The sequence below is a fragment of the Hyperolius riggenbachi genome, chromosome 3 (assembly GCF_040937935.1).
Source record: "Hyperolius riggenbachi isolate aHypRig1 chromosome 3, aHypRig1.pri, whole genome shotgun sequence".
NCBI classification, from domain to species: domain Eukaryota; kingdom Metazoa; phylum Chordata; class Amphibia; order Anura; family Hyperoliidae; genus Hyperolius; species Hyperolius riggenbachi.
In genome coordinates, this window is record NC_090648.1 from 4,595,689 (window position 1) to 4,613,430 (window position 17,742).

At 48.2% G+C, this 17,742-nt stretch overlaps 1 protein-coding gene across 3 annotated transcripts in view; it reads left to right on the plus strand.

Moving 5' to 3' along the window:
• TMEM95 (transmembrane protein 95) overlaps window positions 1-17,742 on the plus strand; it is a 137,474-nt gene that overhangs the window by 41,668 nt on the left and 78,064 nt on the right. For all 3 annotated transcript variants that reach the window (XM_068271962.1, XM_068271960.1, XM_068271961.1), the window contains exons 2-4: window positions 8,230-8,553; window positions 13,787-13,843; window positions 13,957-14,037. In XM_068271962.1, the coding sequence (XP_068128063.1) occupies window positions 8,235-8,553; window positions 13,787-13,843; window positions 13,957-14,037 (457 nt within the window). In that variant the 5' untranslated portion in view covers window positions 8,230-8,234. The remainder of the gene's footprint in view (window positions 1-8,229; window positions 8,554-13,786; window positions 13,844-13,956; window positions 14,038-17,742) is intronic.

A 17,742-nucleotide genomic window follows, 5' to 3' on the forward strand; every position in this document is an offset into this window, starting at 1 on the left:
AAAGTGCTAGCTGCGTCCAGCAAAAAAAATTATGTAAATCGGCCCAGTAGGGCTTGAGTGGCACCCTCCGGCGGCTTACCCCGTGTCACACACGGGGTTACCGCTAAGGAGGTTAAAGAGATGGCAAACATAACATAAACGTTCTTAAAGAAAATCTGTAACATAAAAAGTTCCCCTGGGGGTACTCACCTCGGGCTCAATAGGATCCGGAGGCTTCCCCTATCCTCCTGTGTCCCACAGCGGCGGCGATAACGCTCCCCGAACAGCGGGGATGTAAATATTTACCTTCCCAGCTCCAGCGCAGGCGCAGAATTGGCTCTCAGGTCGGAGATAGGCGAAAATAGCCGATCGCTGTTGGGCCGCTCTACCGCATAGGCGCAGGAAACTTGCGCCTGCATAGTAGAGCGGACCCGACAGAGATCGGCTATTTCCACCTATCTCCGTGGGAAGAGCCACAACAGCGCCCCCTCTGGAGCCAGAAAAGGTAAATATTGCAGAGCCTGACAATTGTCGCCTGTGCGTTCCGGGGGCTTCAGCGAGACCGCCGTGGGACACAGGAGGATGGGGGAAGCCTCGATAGGGTCCTGAGGCTTCCCCCGCCCCAGGTGAGGACCCCCCAGGGTAAGTTTTTCGTTACAGAATCTCTTTAAGAAAAACATAATTTATAATCTATATGCATATTACTGAAATAATTATTGTCTGTAACATCCAATGATGGAAAGTAAGGCGAATTCTCATTGGGGCACACAGAGATAACAACCATACAGACGGTATAGTCGGCCTAGGGCAGGTAAAAAGTACAAATCCGGCCCTGTATGTAGGGCATTTATGATGAAGATGCTGAGTTACCCTTATATAGGAATTTAATTGTGTGTTTTTAGATATGTGATAGTAAAAGTTACATTTTAGATTTAAGCCAATGCTTGATGACGCTTTTTTGATATAATTGAATGTGCTTGGATGAGATCGCAGTAGTTTTTCTGCACAAATTATCAGGAGAAGTGGCGTCCTCCTTGGTCTGCATCCGTGGAATCCAGCAGTTTGCAGTGTCCGTTGGATTGTCTGCCTGAGACATTACCACCAGCAGAGCCCAGATTCACCAGGATGGCCTTGGTGGTGATCCTAGGATTCTTTATCACCTCTCTCACTATCCTCCTTGGTCTGTATCAGTGGAACCCAGCAGTGTATGTTGGATTGTCTGCCTTGAGACATTACCGCCAGCAGTACCCAGATTCACCAGGATGGCCTTGGTGGTGATCCTAGGATTCTTTATCACCTCTCTCACTATCCTCCTTGGTCTGTATCAGTGGAACCCAGCAGTGCTCGGTGTCTGTGGGATTGTCTGCCGTGAGACATTGCCACCAGCAGAGCCCAGATTCACCAGGATGGCCTTAGTGGTGGTCCTTGGATTGGCACAGGTGTCACTTTTGGCTTATGATCACGTCCTCTGAGGTTTTCCACAGTGTGTAACATCTTGTATTTATTAATAAGTTGCACTGTAGCCACTGGAACGTGAAAACATTTAGAAATGGCCTTGTAGCCCTTTCCTGACTTGTGAGCAGCCACAATGCGCAGCCGCAGGTCCTCACTGAGCTCCTCTGTCTGCCATGACTGTCCACAAACCAACTGCAGAGAGCTGCTGCTTTTCACCTGTTGAATTGATTAAAAACAGCTGTACCCAGGGCCGGATTTACCATAAGGCAGTATAGTCACGTGCCTATAGGCGCCTTAGGGGGCAAAGGCGGCACCTGCATGATCAGAGAGCGAGATGACTAACCTGGCCCGCCCCATACCGCCTGTAGGGTAACGCCAGGTATCCAGAGAAATTGACAATATCTCTGGCTGCTGCTGTGCCTCACGCAGGACGCAGATCTTCAGTTGTGTGCATGCTCTAGTAAGCCCAGTGTTTCCATAGTGCGACAGGCAGCTCTTTCCAGCTGTCACCTGACCTGATCATTGCTGCTTAGATCAGGTTAGGTGACAGCTGGTCAGTGCTGAGGTGTCCCTCTATGGAAACACTGCTGGAAGCCACGTCCTAGGGGTCAAATGGGGAGGGGGACCATTGAAAGAAATCTGAATAGGATTTCCTCAGCAGGGGACACTGTTCAGAAGGTGGAGTATTGTAGTCTCTCAGCTAGAGAAATGGGGAGATCAGTGAGGGCTAACTCACACTCAATGCTCGGAGCACCGCTAGCCCGCAATCACGGTCAGATCGCGATTTTAACAAAAAGTCTCCTGATTCTTGCGAGCTTTGCACTTGTGATTCCCATTCAATAGAACGGGAATCACAGCGCAATCGTCCCCAAAACGCAGCATGCAGCGCGTTTGGGATTAGTCGAAATCGCAACTGCTGCAGTGTGAATGTATCCATAGGGATACATTGTAGCAGCACCTTGCTGATCGCCGGTGATCAGCAAAGCGCAGAAGAATCGTCTAGTGTGAACCAGCCCTAAAGGTTAAAACCTTTAACTAAAAAAGGCCTCTACCAGCCCCCTGCAGCTGCCCTGTACCTGGGTTGTCACTAAGTGACACTCCAGTTCCCCGCAGCGACCCTCTTGCAGCCGGGCGACTGGCCACTGCACGTCCCGTCGTTCTGTACATGCGCAGTTAAGATTTGTTTCCGTACTGCGCATGCACACAGCATGTTACAGAGGGTCTTTGCGGGGCAACGGAGGATCGCTTTGTGACAGCGTGGGCACAGGGTGGCTGCAGGGGGCAGGTAGAGGTCAATTAACCACTTAACATCTCAGTCGTTTTCAGCTTATGCATCCGAGCAATGTTCACCTCCCATTCTTTAGCCTATAACTTTATCACTACTTATCACAATGAACTGATCTATAGCTTGTTTTTTCCGCCACCAGTTAGGCTTTCTTTGGGGGGTACATTTTGCTAAGAGCCAATTTACTGTAAATGCATTTTAACAGGAAGAATAAGAAAAAAAATGAAAAAATTCATTATTTGTCAGTTTTCGGCCATTATAGTTTTAAAATAATACATGCCTCCATAATTAAAACCCACGTATTGTATTTGCCCATTTGTCACGGTTATTTCACCATTTAAATTATGTCCCTATCACAATGTATCGCGACAATATTTTATTTGGAAATAAAAGAGCATTTTTTCCGTTTTGCATACATCACTATTTACAAGCTTATACAAAAAAATAGAGAGAAATATTTCATCTTTACATAGATATTTAAAAAGTTTAGACCCTTAGGTAAATATTTATGTTTTTTTTTTTATAGTAATGTTTTTTTTTTGTTTTTTTTTATTAAACATTTTATGTGGGCATTTTTGGGAGGGTGGGATATAAAAGTGTTTTATTTGGGGAAATATTGGTGTATTGTAATGTTTTTGGGCATTTACTTGTAGTTTTACTTTTTGGCCACAAGATGGCAATCTCGATTTTTTTTACATGACGTCACTCTAAGCGTACAATGTACGCTTAGAGGGACACAGCTTCAGAAAGAGCGAAGCTTCCGAGAGAAGCTGTCGCTTTTTCAGCGGGGGAGAGGAATCCGTGATCGGGCACCATAGCCCGATACATTGATTCCGGGGCTACCAACTCCGCGGCCGGGAGTGCGCGTGCACGCGCGCGATCGGCCGCGGGAGCGCGCCTGTCCTCCTTGACGTTTTTATACGTCAAGGAGGACAAAGTGGTTAAAGTCTTTTTTTTTATTCAGTTACAGTTCACTTTAAAGAGAACCCAAAGCAGAATATTTAAATCTTAATAGGACCCAGAGGCATGTCATGTAACCTGTGTGTCCTATCGCTGCGAGTCCCCTCCGGGCTCTGCTGTCCCCTCTGAAAATATCGCCAGGATAGCGACAATCTGCTTGTCACTAGCCGTTGTGTTACCTGAGGCTTGTCAATCATCCTCCGCATTGCCGCCTCCATTACAGGCTCCTCCCGCCGCTCCCCGCCTCTGCTGGCTTCCTCCAATTGGAAGCCAAGCCGCAACCCAGGAAGTACTTCTGATTGGAGGAAGCCAGTACTTCTGAATGGGGGACAGCAAAGCCAGGGGGGGACTGGCAGCGGTGATAGAAGGACACAGAGGCAGGTCATTGTGCAGAGAACCTGCCTCTGGGTCCTATTAAGATTTCAAAATTGCGCCTCAGGTTCTCTTTAAGGACTGATGAGGTTCCTATTATAATAACTGTCACCTGTACGGATCAAGATCAATCCTTAGCAGAGCCAGGGCAAGGGGCGTGGCTTGTGGGTGTGGCATGTTTTGATGGGCGGGGCTTACAGCACCAGAACTTCTGTGCCTATAGGCTCCTTAGCTGTAAATCCGGCCCTAGCTGTTCCCAATTAACCATTTCAGCCGCGCAGACTTGAGCTTCACGTCCGCAGCCGGCAGGTGCTAGAGCCGCAGGGAGGCGCTAGTCACGTCCCTGCAGTTTGGAGGATCTGCAGGCGATCGTGGCGGCAGATGCCAACGATCGCACTGCTGCTGCTAGCAGGAGGGATTGGCTGCAGGGGACAAAAGTCCCCTGTGCCAATCCGAGCATGTCCGCCGAGAATAAACACTGCTTCTGTTCAAAAACAGTGTTTATTCTTACATCTCCCGCCTTCATTTCCGCCACCTGATCGTTAAATTTATGATTGGAAGCAATGTTTACATTCATCATCTCCCTGCCCACCATGTGATCGGAGGCTTCCAATGGAAACCTGCGTCACTTCTCCTAGTTACAATGTAACAACACATTGGGCCTGATTCACAAACCGGTGCAAACACTTTGCACGCCTGTGAAAAGCCCTTTATCACTCCTAAACTTAGTTTAGGCGAGATCTGAAGTAACTCGCGCGAAGCTCCCACGCGCAAAGTTTTGCACGCGCAATCACGCAGGAGCGCGCGCAGTGCCCATTAAGCCCTATGGGACTTTGCGCGCGCGCCTGCGCGTTTGCGGGAGCTTCGCGCGAGTTACAGCACAAAGCGGTGATAACTTTGCTAGTGCAAAGGTTATCACGCCTAAAGTCTTTTAGGCATGATAACTGAGTTATCACCGCTTTGTGAATCAGGCCCATTGTATCCTATGTAATGTACAAAGTACGCTAATAAGATTTTTGCTCAGCGGGGACATCTTGTGGCCAAATAGTAAAAGACACCTACTGACTTTAGGGGGGGGGGGGGGGGGGAACATCTATGACAAGAGGGCAAATTATTATTAAATAACGAGCTAAAAATTAGTGATGGATGCGCCTTTATTTCTAAATAAAAGATTGTCACCATACATTATACTAGGGGTATAATTTTAACGTTGCAATAAACCGGGACAATTTGCGGGAATAAAATGTGTGGATTTTTATTATGGTAGCATGAATTATTTTGAATCTATAATGGCTGAAAACTGAAAAATAATGTTTGTTTTTTCCATTTTTTTTCTTATTATTCCCATCATAATGCATTTGGAATAAAATAATTCTTAGCATAACGTACCACCCAAAGAAAGCCTAATTGGTGGCGGAAAAAACAAGCTATAGATCATTTTGTTGTGAGAAGTAGTGATATAGTTATTGGGGAATTAATAGGAGGCGCGCTGACAGGTGAAAATTCCTCTTGTCCATAAGGTGAAAAATATCTGCGGGCTGAATTGGTTAATCTGGGTAATTAGGATGATTTACAACAGTTTGTACTATTTGGAATGGCATAGAACTTTGGATTTTCCCACAGACTGTGACAGTTTGTGAAGGGGATGAATAATTGTGAACGGGACACTTTTTGCACAAATGTAAATAAAAGATGAGAGATATTTTTTTCCACAATAATTCCTCTTGTACGTTGTCTTATTATCTTTTGGGAGACACCTATGCCATTTCCCATCAAAAAATTGCTAAATGACTTGCTGGTTGAATAAAACTAACATTAAGTCAAAATTTGCCCGGGGTATGAATACTTATGGGCAGCACTGTATGTGTTATCTTTATAACAGATTGTCTATAGAAGGGTTTCTCTTTAAGTGCCCCCAGCAGTGCATGTTTTGTGGAGATCCACAGAGGTAGTTAATGAGCTCTGCTGAGACACCGATTACCTCACCTGTGAATGTTTGAGGGTTTCTGCAGAACCTGCATTGTTGGGGTCACTTGAGGACTGAGTTGAGAAGCCCTGGTCTGTGCTGTCCAGCTCCAGGCCTGGAGGGCCACATCCATGCCAGTGTTAGGATGGACTGAGAAATGGAGAAACGGTTTCTACTTGATGAATCCCACCTTTCCTGATTCAGTCTCCTCAATAAATGTGAAATATTACCAGGTAGGAGAACTGAATCCAATGTTTCAGATGCTTCCTTTTCAGTACAATGCAGTAACTGTATGATGCAGGTAATACCCGTGAAATGGCCGTCAGTCCGACCTTCCTTCACCAACACTGTCTGCAATGAGGATGGATAAATGTTGGATTCCGTTCCTGGCTCTCTCACTTGGTGATATTTTGATTGACTTGTCACTCATGTGGAAGATCCAGGACTGAACGATCCCCGTGTATGGTTGCCAGTAGCATCGTGTGCCAACCACTGATTCTTTTGTGCTCATCAATTAATTTGAGCTGTGCCAAAAATGTGTGACAACCTTGATCCCTGGAGCTGGACATCTAAAGTCTAGAAGATTGTTACGGGTGTGTGTAATCTGAATCTTATGATTTCCACAGGGTGTGTCTTCTGCGTACGTACAAAAAGGGCGCCCGGACAAAAAGGGCGCGGGGTGTAAACTCTAAATAATAATTAATCATTAATAGGGTTTATAAAAATAGTGCGCTATATTTCGTTTACAAATAAGGTTTAACAAAATTATAAATCATTATATAATGTTTATGAAGTCAGAAATTGTGAAAACGTTATTCTTCCCTGTTTCTAAAGTTAAACTTATAATTACGTTTATGAAAAAAACAATAATATATGTTTAATTGTTATAATTCTATATTATTGTGAATAACCTTCATTTACGGTTTGTTCTTATAATAAAATCTGAAAATATTCTTTATAACGATGATATAAATATAACTACGTTCGTAATAAGTGTTGTAAAACATTAGTAATTATTACTAAAATTTTATGAAAACTTTACCTAAGCCTACTCTTACACAGAACCCTCCCTGTACCTATCCCTAACCCCTAGACCCCCCTGTTGGTGCCTAAACCTAAGACCCCCCTGTTGGTGCCTAAACCTAAGACCCCCCTGTTGGTGCCTAAACCTAAGACCCCCTGTTGGTGCCTAAACGTAAGACCCCCTGTTGGTGCCTAAACCTAAGACCCCCCTGTTGGTGCCTAAACCTAAGACCCCCCTGTTGGTGCCTAAACCTAAGACCCCCCTGTTGGTGCCTAAACCTAAGACCCCCCTGTTGGTGCCTAAACCTAAGACCCCCCTGTTGGTGCCTAAACCTAAGACCCCCCTGTTGGTGCCTAAACCTAAGACCCCCCTGTTGGTGCCTAAACCTAAGACCCCCCTGTTGGTGGCTAAACCTAAGACCCCCCCTGTTGGTGCCTAAGTAACCCTCCCTGTACCTACCCCTAACCCCTAGACCCCCCTGTTGGTGCCTAAACCTAAGACCCCCCTGTTGGTGCCTAAACCTAAGACCCCCCTGTTGGTGCCTAAACCTAAGACCCCCCTGTTGGTGCCTAAACCTAAGACCCCCCTGTTGGTGCCTAAACCTAAGACCCCCCTGTTGGTGCCTAAACCTAAGACCCCCCTGTTGGTGCCTAAACCTAAGACCCCCCCTGTTGGTGCCTAAGTAACCCTCCCTGTACCTACCCCTAACCCCTAGACCCCCCTGTTGGTGCCTAAACCTAAGACCCCCCTGGTGGTGCCTAAACCTAAGACCCCCCTTTATTATGTGGATAATAATGTTTTACTAATTGTGGATGCAAAAAATATTTTGCAATTTACGTTACGTACTGATCGCTTTATTTTGTGAATAATAACGTTTTACAAACAGTATGGGATAAAACTTTAAATAATGTTTTAATTAGTTAAATAAGATAAATATGTTTAGTATTTTTATAAACGTTATCCGGCACGGGTGCATTTTATAAACGTAAATCACCACAAGCACACTTATAAATCATTAAAAATCTCCTGGCGCCAGTTGTAAACGTTATTTATGTCCTGCGCCCTTTTTTCCTGCTTGGCGCCCATTAAACGCTATTTATTATGAGAGTGAATGGCGGCGCCCTTTTTGTCCACTAGCGGCATGCGCCCTTTTTTCCCACTTCTGTGTCTTCTCTTCTGTAACCGTAGGTCTAATGTTTCTTCACCAAAGACTGAGGCTAAGCAGAGGAAATACTGAGGTCCCACCAGATCGCTCCTCTTCCATGTTCCTGGATCAGACGTTTCTCCTCACACCATCTTCTGTGGCAGCCCTGGTGGACAGGATGTGGCCCGTGGCACCCATCACATTCTTGCTCTTACTTCCTCCATGCTTGAGTTGTGTATTTTGCAGAGATCTTGAGATGAATCTGAAGGGGAGGTTTGATAAATTATGCCAGGATTACCAGGAGGCCACAGACACTAATAGCTGCACCTCATACCCGGAACCCAACAGCTTCAGCCAGTACGGGATAGGTGAGAACCATCTAAGACACCCTGTCATTACATAATGTAATGATTCTTCCGTCTCTCCTCCTCCTGGTGGCATTCCCTCTCCCTCATGGGTGTAACTATAGAGGGGCAGTCCCTGCAGCCACAGGGGGGCCCAGAGCTGAGGGGGTACTAACACTCCCTCCCTCCGATATCGGGGTCCATCCTCCAAATCAGGTGTTTATGTGGCTGTAACGATTGTGGAACTTTCTCCGTGATCAGCGCACAACGCGTGCGCTGACACGGCGGAAATCCTCCACAAGCGTACATTTGCAGGCACCCAGCAAAAGGTGCTACGCACCTGTAGAGGGAAATTCCTGTCGGCAGATGGCGCTGGGGAGTGCAGAGGAACCAATCCTCTGTACTTCCACAAGTGCCAGACAGGAATTGTACGAAGCGCAGAACGCAATCGCAAGAGAGGCGATTGAGAATGAGAGCGAGCAAAGGGACAGGTTGTATGTGTGTGCGCCAATCCAGTCGCCACCCCGCGACCGCGCACACACAACAGCAGATATGAAATAGGAACGCGATCGCGAGAGGTGCGATCGCCAGACGTGACACAAGGCAGATCAGAATAGAATACGAGGGTAGCAAAGGCACAGCAAATAATACAATAAGGAGATACGGAAAATAACAAACGCTAGCTAACCGCGAACACCGCACTCATTCGCAACAGTGCACGCGGTTATGCGCGGTCTCCACGTGATAAGCACAATAGAGACAAGCACGCCTAACTAACCATTAACAGACAAACATGAAACAGAGGACGCGAGCGCTTGCTTAACGGTTACCTCACCGAGCCTCCACCAAGCGTAGCACACAAGACAGACACACGAAAACAGGGACAAGCGAGAGATAGGATCCACAGCACTAGCGAAAAGTGGCTAGCACGATCCAGGTACAGAGTAGCAGAACAGAAGGATCCACAGCACTAGCGGAAAGTGGCTAGCGCGATCCCAGAAGACAGAACAGAAGGATCCCCAGCGCTAGCGAAAAGTGGCTAGCGCAATCCCAGAAGACAGAACAGAAGGATCCCCAGCGCTAGCGAAAAGTGGCTAGCGCGATCCCAGGAGACAGAACAGAAGGATCCCCAGCGCTAGCGAAAAGTGGCTAGCGCGATCCCAGGAGACAGAACAGAAGGATCCACAGCGCTAGCGAAAAGTGGCTAGCGCGATCCCAGGAGACAGAACAGAAGGATCCACAGCGCTAGCGAAAAGTAGCTAGCGTGATCCAGGTACAGAGTAGCAGAACAGAAGGATCCCCAGCGCTAGCGAAAAGTGGCTAGCGCGATCCCAGGAGACAGAACAGAAGGATCCCCAGCGCTAGCGAAAAGTGGCTAGCGCGATCCCAGGAGACAGAACAGAAGGATCCACAGCGCTAGCGAAAAGTGGCTAGCGCGATCCCAGGAGACAGAACAGAAGGATCCACAGCGCTAGCGAAAAGTAGCTAGCGCGATCCCAGGAGACAGAACAAAAGAGATAGCTAGTAGCAACCGCTGCACCAGCTATACTCCAAGAACAGAGATCAGAACCATTTCCTGTCCACCACCGCTGGGACAGGACAATGGCAACAGGCAAGACAAGACAGAACAGGCAATACAACCTGACTGGGCTAGAAGGGGAGCCTAAAGCAACCCCCAGGAATTAACTATACTAGATAGCAATGGCTGACACTCCAGCAGTGTCCATCAGGAACAGACCATGGAAGGGAAATGACCAGCCAAGCATTCTGGGAACCATAAAGCTCTTATAGTGCCAGTCATCAAAGAAGGCAGGTAGGGGATTTGCATAACGAATGTATGCAAATTCCCCAGCAAGAGAACAGACCAGAAACTTGCAATGGAAAGACAGGTCTCTGTTCCAGAGACCTGCAGCCCACAGACTAGAGGAATGGACAAACAGCTGTCTGCCTGTGCAGCCAGCTGAGCGGATCATCACAGTGGCTATACTTGTTACAGGGTGAGGATCATGATGGACACACTAATTGTATGACAAGATGGGCCCAGGCTGTGAGGGTCACCTTTGGAAGATTTCAATGCCAACAGTTTAGGATGGACTGAGGAATGAAGAAATATGTTCTGATTGATGAACGTCTTTCCTGAATCAGTCCTATCAATTAACTGGAGCTGTGACAAAAATGTGACAGGACCTCAGCCCTTGTGTGTGTGGAGCCCTGTTCCAGAACTATCCTCAAAGTGATATTACTGACCTACTGTATCTCCTTCTTCTGAATCAACCCACAATGTGATATCACTGTTACCCTCCATCTCCTCCTCCTTCTGGATCTTTCCTTCTCTATGTGATATCACTATTTCCTCCATCTCCTCCTTCTTCTCGATCTATCTTTCTCTATGTGATATCATTGTTCCCTCTCCTTCTGGATCTATCTTTCTCTATGTGACACCACCATTCCCCTGTGTATCCTCCTTCTTCTGGATCTATCTTTCTCTATGTGACACCACCATTCCCCTATGCATCCTTCTTCTTCTGGATCTATATAACTTCCCTTGATCTCCTCCTTCTTCTGGATCTATCTTTCTCTATGTGATATCTCTGTTCCCCCATATCCTCCTTCTTCTGGATCTTTCCTTCTCAATGGCTATCATTCATAAAGAGGCTGTCGGTAGTGCGGGAAAACACCGTTCTTCTCCGCAACCGGTAATTAAGACTTCTGGGTGGTCATTGATAAAGAAGTTGCCTGTTGCGGAAGAAGTGCGGAGGTTTTCTGGAGGAAGCTGGCGGTAGCGTGGCGGAAGACATGCGGAAACATAAAAGCTGCCCGATTCCCTCCGTGCGCTCCTCTGTCTGATGCTGCTTGGGAGGTCCGTCCCATTCATTTACATGTAATCCGCCCGCCTATCGCTACTGTCCAGCAAGCGGTATTTTCCTTCCGCATACCGCTTGCTCTAATCTTTATGAATGGACGTGTTTGTTACTTTTTCTGGATTAATCTAGAAAGACTCAGCACAAGGCGGAAATGTATCGCTCTTCACGGGAATGTCAGCTTTTCGTGCGGAAAGAGCCTTTATGGATGGGGATTTTGCTCAGGGTTCGGTAAAGTCAGCAGTATTAAGCATTTCCGCATGCGGAAATGCTTTATGAATGATAGCCTATGTGATATAATTGTTCCCTCTCCTTCTGGATCTATCTTTCTCTATGTAATATCTCTGTTCCCCTATCTCCTTCTTCTGGATCTATCTTTCTCTATGTAATATCACTGTGTCCTCTATCTAATTCTTCTGGATCTACCTTTGTGATATCACTGTTACCCTCTATCTCCTCCTTTTTCTGGATCTATCTTTCTCTATGTGATATCTCTGTTTCCTCTATCTCCTCTTCCTTCTGGATCTATCCTTTCCTCCATCTCCTCCTTCTTCTGGATCTTTCCTTCTCTATGTGATATCATTGTTCCCTCTTCTTCTGGATCCATCTTTCTCTATGTGATATCACTGTTCCCTCCATCTCCTCCTCCTTCTGAATCTATCTTTCTCTTTGTGATATCTCTGTTACCCTCTATCTCCTCCTCCTTCTGGATCTATCTCTATGTGATACCACCATTCCCCTGTGCATCCTTCTTCTTCTGGATCTATATAACTTCCCTTGATCTCCTCCTTCTTCTGGATCTATCTTTCTCTATGTGATATCACTGATTCCTCTATCTAATTCCTCTGGATCTATCTTTCTCTATGTGATATCACCGTTCCCTCCATCTCCTCCTTCTTCTGGATCTATCTTTCTCTATGTAATATTACTGTTTCCTCTATCCCCTCCTTCTTCTGGATCTATCTTTCTCTATGTGACACCACCATTCCCCTGTGTATCCTTCTTCTTCTGGATCCATCTTTCTCTATGTGACACCACCATTCCCCTGTGCATCCTTCTTCTTCTGGATCTATATAACTTCCCTTGATCTCCTCCTTCTTCTGGATCTATCTTTCTCTATGTGATATCACTGTTCCCTCCATCTCCTCCTTCTTCTGGATCTATCTTTCTCTATGTGATATCACTGTCCCTCCATCTCCTCCTTCTTCTGGATCTATCTTTCTCTATGTGATATCACTGTCCCTCCATCTCCTCCTTCTTCTGGATCTATCTTTCTCTATGTGATATCACTGTTCCCTCCATCTCCTCCTTCTTCTGGATCTATCTTTCTCTATGTGATATCACTGTCCCTCCATCTCCTCCTTCTTCTGGATCTATCTTTCTCTATGTGATATCACTATTCCCTCTATCTCCTCCTTCTTCTGGATCTATCTTTCTCTATGTGATATCACTGTTCCCTCCATCTCCTCCTTCTTCTGGATCTATCTTTCTCTATGTGATATCACTGTTCCCTCCATCTCCTCCTTCTTCTGGATCTATCTTTCTCTCTATGTGATATCACTATTCCCTCTATCTCCTCCTTCTTCTGGATCTATCCTTTCCTCCATCTCCTCCTTCTTCTGGATCTTTCCTTCTCTATGTGATATCATTGTTCCCTCTCGTTCTGGATCTATCTTTCTCTATGTGATATCTCTGTTTCCTCAATCTCCTTCTTCTGGATCTACCTTTCTCTATGTGATATCACTGTTCCCCCATATCCTCCTTATTCTGGATCTATGTTTCTCTATGTGATATCACTATTCCCCTTTATATCCTTCTTCTTCTGGATCTATATAACTTTCCTTGATCTCCTCCTTCTTCTGGATCTATCTTTCTCTATGTGATATCACTATTCCCCTTTATATCCTTCTTCTTCTGGATCTATATAACTTTCCTTGATCTCCTCCTTCTTCTGGATCTATCTTTCTCTATGTGATATCACTGTTCCTCCATCTCCTCCTCCTTCTGGATCTATTCTTTCCCCCATCTCCTCCTTCTTCTGGATCTATCTTTCTCTATGTGATATCACTGTTACCCTCTATCTCCTCCTTCTTCTGGATCTATCTTTCGCTATGTGATATCTCTGTTACCCTCTATCTCCTCCTTCTTCTGGATCTATCCTTTCCCCCATCTCCTCCTTCTTCTGGATCTATCCTTCTCTATGTGATATCTCTGTTACCCTCTATCTCCTCCTTCTTCTGGATCTATCTTTCTCTATGTGATATCACCGTTCCCCTCTATCCCCTCCTTCTTCTAGTATTATTTTTATCTATGGGATATAACTGTTCCCTCTTTCTTCTTCTTCTAGATCAGTAATTATTCTAATGTCCTTCTTCTTCTTCTTGACCTATTTCCAGATATTGAGGATGTTTTCACCATCACAGAGAAGACTCATCGGGTTTTTCGAGTTTTGGGTAGGTGTGCAGTTTGTCAGTGAGGGACATATTTCCCACCACCAGTAGACTGATCTCCTAATAGGCCGACTGTCATTATCACCATCTCACGTGTGGTTGCCTCTCCTTTCCAGAGATATCCCAGGACAGGCTGGGAATTGCTGCGTACTGGAATTGGCTCCATAAGGTGAAGCTGGTGGAATATACCCATAACGGTGAGGCTCCATTCATCCATACTACTGTACTGTATATGTATATCTCTAGGACTGGGACAGTGTGAGTCCATCATCATCATCCAAGGAGCAGATCCTCTGAGGTGGCTGCTGGAGAGGAACATCTAAGCACGCTTCCTCAATCCCTTCTATCAGTCTGAAAGCTCTGCCACCCTTCTGCACTCTTACAGACGTCAGGCTTTCACTTCAGAAAATTGAGAGGGACCTCCTCCTGTAATTCAGGGGCCAGGCCAGGGGCCCACTTCACATCACCAGTGACTTTTCAGTTACTTTGTGGGCGATATTTTCTGTGTAAATAACGTTCAAACTACTTTCCAGGTTTCTCGAGGTCCGTTTTCCATCAGTTTGCGGTGCATAGCCCCGCCCACCAGCACAAGAGGTCATAGGCACTTGTCTATCTCCAGACAGAAAAACGCCGATGACCTCTTGTGCCAGGGGGCGGGGTTATGCACCGTATGGTGGAGGCCCGGCAAGTAGTCTAAACTTTATCTACTAGAAAAAACACCCACAAAGTTACTGCAAAATCATTTTTTAAAAGCGATTCTAAAGCAATTTCGCAGCACTACTCTCTTGTATTGGAGCGTAATTACCCCAAAAATGCTGCAGGACCAGGGCCACCTTCAGGGCATCACAGTGGGGACTGCTGTATGGGGCCCGAGTGAATCTGGGGCCCGGTGAACAGTGCCATACATTGGCTGTCCATTAAGGTGGTGAGGTGCCGGAAAGCTCATCCAGGAGTTACCTTAGTCACTTAGTGATTCAAGTAAACCCGAGACAAATGTGAGAAAAGGATTATTACTTACCTTCCAGCCCTGTAAGTCCATCAGCTCCCTCAGTACCCCTCTGGTCTGATCCGTGGTGCCTCCTGTACAGGCCACACAGCTGCTTTGCGGGACGTGTAAAAAGAGGTAAAACGGGCATTCATGTATTTAGGCCTTCTAAGATTGCGATTGGACAAGTGGGGGCAGAGCAGAGTGAGGGGGGGGGGGGGGCAGTAGATGTAACCAGTATGGGGCCCAAACATTTCTGATGGCAGCCCTGTGCAGGAACCCCCCATTGGGAATTGGCCAAATCGCTCCTGTGGGTTCCCCTAAATTGACTTTCATCGGCGTAACGATTTTTGGGATCACTGGCGGTTGTCGATGATCCCAAAGCTCAGCTGTAGTCCCTGCGGTGGCCCCGCCCTCAGGGAAATGATATCTCAGCTGAAGTCTCTGCGGTGGCCCCATCCTCAGGGAAATGATATCTCAGCTGAAGTCTCTGCGGTGGCCCCGCCCTCAGGGAAACCATATCTCAGCTGAAGTCCCTGCGGTGGCCCCACCCTCAGGGAAATGATATTTCAGCTGTAGTCCCTGCGGTGGCCCGCCCTCAGGGAAATGATATTTCAGCAAAAATCCCTGCAGTGGCCCCGCCCTCAGGGAAATATCTCAGCTGAAGTCCCTGCGGTGGCCCCACCCTCAGGGAAATGATATCTCAGCTGAAGTCCCTGCGGTGGCCCCGCCCTCAGGGAAATTATATCTCAGCTGAAGTCCCTGCGGTGGCCCCGCCCTCAGGGAAATGATATCTCAGCTGAAGTCCCTGCGGTGGCCCCGCCCTCAGGGAAATGATGTCTCAGCTGTAGTCCCTGCGGTGGCTCCGCCCTCAGGGAAATGATATCTCAGCTGAAGTCCCTGCGGTGGCCCCGCCCGCAGGGAAATGATATCTCAGCTGAAGTCCCTGCGGTGGCCCCGCCCTCAGGGAAATGATGTCTCAGCTGAAGTCTTTGCGGTGGCCCTGCCCTCAGGGAAACTATATCTCAGCTGTAGTCCCTGCGGTGGCCCTGCCCTCAGGGAAATGATATCTCAGCTGTAGTCCCTGCGGTGGCCCCGCCCTCAGGGAAATGATATCTCAGCTGAAGTCTCTGCGGTGGCCCCGCCCTCAGGGAAACCATATCTCAGCTGAAGTCCCTGCGGTGGCCCCACCCTCAGGGAAATGATATCACAGCTGTAGTCCCTGCGGTGGCCCGCCCTCAGGGAAATGATATTTCAGCAAAAATCCCTGCAGTGGCCCCGCCCTCAGGGAAATATCTCAGCTGAAGTCCCTGCGGTGGCCCCGCCCTCAGGGAAATGATATCTCAGCTGAAGTCCCTGCGGTGGCCCCGCCCTCAGGGAAATTATATCTCAGCTGAAGTCCCTGCGGTGGCCCCGCCCTCAGGGAAATTATATCTCAGCTGAAGTCCCTGCGGTGGCCCCGCCCTCAGGGAAATGATGTCTCAGCTGTAGTCCCTGCGGTGGCTCCGCCCTCAGGGAAATGATATCTCAGCTGAAGTCCCTGCGGTGGCCCCGCCCGCAGGGAAATGATATCTCAGCTGAAGTCCCTGCGGTGGCCCCGCCCTCAGGGAAATGATGTCTCAGCTGAAGTCTTTGCGGTGGCCCCGCCCTCAGGGAAATTATATCTCAGCTGAAATCCCTGCAGTGGCCCCGCCCTCAGGGAAATGATGTCTCAGCTGTAGTCCCTGCGGTGGCCCCGCCCTCAGGGAAATTATATCTCAGCTGTAGTCCCTGCGGCGGCTCCGCCCTCAGGGAAATTATATCTCAGCTGAAGTCTCTGCTGTGGCCCCGCCCTCAGGGAAATGATATCTCAGCTGAAGTCCCAGCGGTGGCCCCGCCCTCAAGGAAAGATGTCTCAGCTGTAGTCCCTGCGGTGGCTCCGCCCTCAGGGAAATGATGTCTCAGCTGAAGTCCCTGCGGTGGCCCCGCCCTCAGGGAAATGATGTCTCAGCTGTAGTCCCTGCGGTGGCTCCGCCCTCAGGGAAATGATATCTCAGCTGTAGTCCCTGCGGTGGCCCCGCCCGCAGGGAAATGATATCTCAGCTGAAGTCCCTGCGGTGGCCCCGCCCTCAGGGAAATGATGTCTCAGCTGAAGTCTTTGCGGTGGCCCTGCCCTCAGGGAAACTATATCTCAGCTGTAGTCCCTGCGGTGGCCCTGCCCTCAGGGAAATGATATCTCAGCTGTAGTCCCTGCGGTGGCCCCGCCCTCAGGGAAATGATATCTCAGCTGTAGTCCCTGCGGTGGCTCCGCCCTCAGGGAAATGATATCTCAGCTGAAGTCTCTGCGGTGGCCCCGCCCTCAGGGAAACCATATCTCAGCTGAAGTCCCTGCGGTGGCCCCACCCTCAGGGAAATGATATCTCAGCTGTAGTCCCTGCGGTGGCCCGCCCTCAGGGAAATTATATTTCAGCAAAAATCCCTGCAGTGGCCCCGCCCTCAGGGAAATATCTCAGCTGAAGTCCCTGCGGTGGCCCCGCCCTCAGGGAAATGATATCTCAGCTGAAGTCCCTGCGGTGGCCCCGCCCTCAGGGAAATTATATCTCAGCTGAAGTCCCTGCGGTGGCCCCGCCCTCAGGGAAATGATATCTCAGCTGAAGTCCCTGCGGTGGCCCCGCCCTCAGGGAAATGATGTCTCAGCTGTAGTCCCTGCGGTGGCTCCGCCCTCAGGGAAATGATATCTCAGCTGAAGTCCCTGCGGTGGCCCCGCCCGCAGGGAAATGATATCTCAGCTGAAGTCCCTGCGGTGGCCCCGCCCTCAGGGAAATGATGTCTCAGCTGAAGTCTTTGTGGTGGCCCCGCCCTCAGGGAAATTATATCTCAGCTGAAATCCCTGCAGTGGCCCCGCCCTCAGGGAAATGATGTCTCAGCTGTAGTCCCC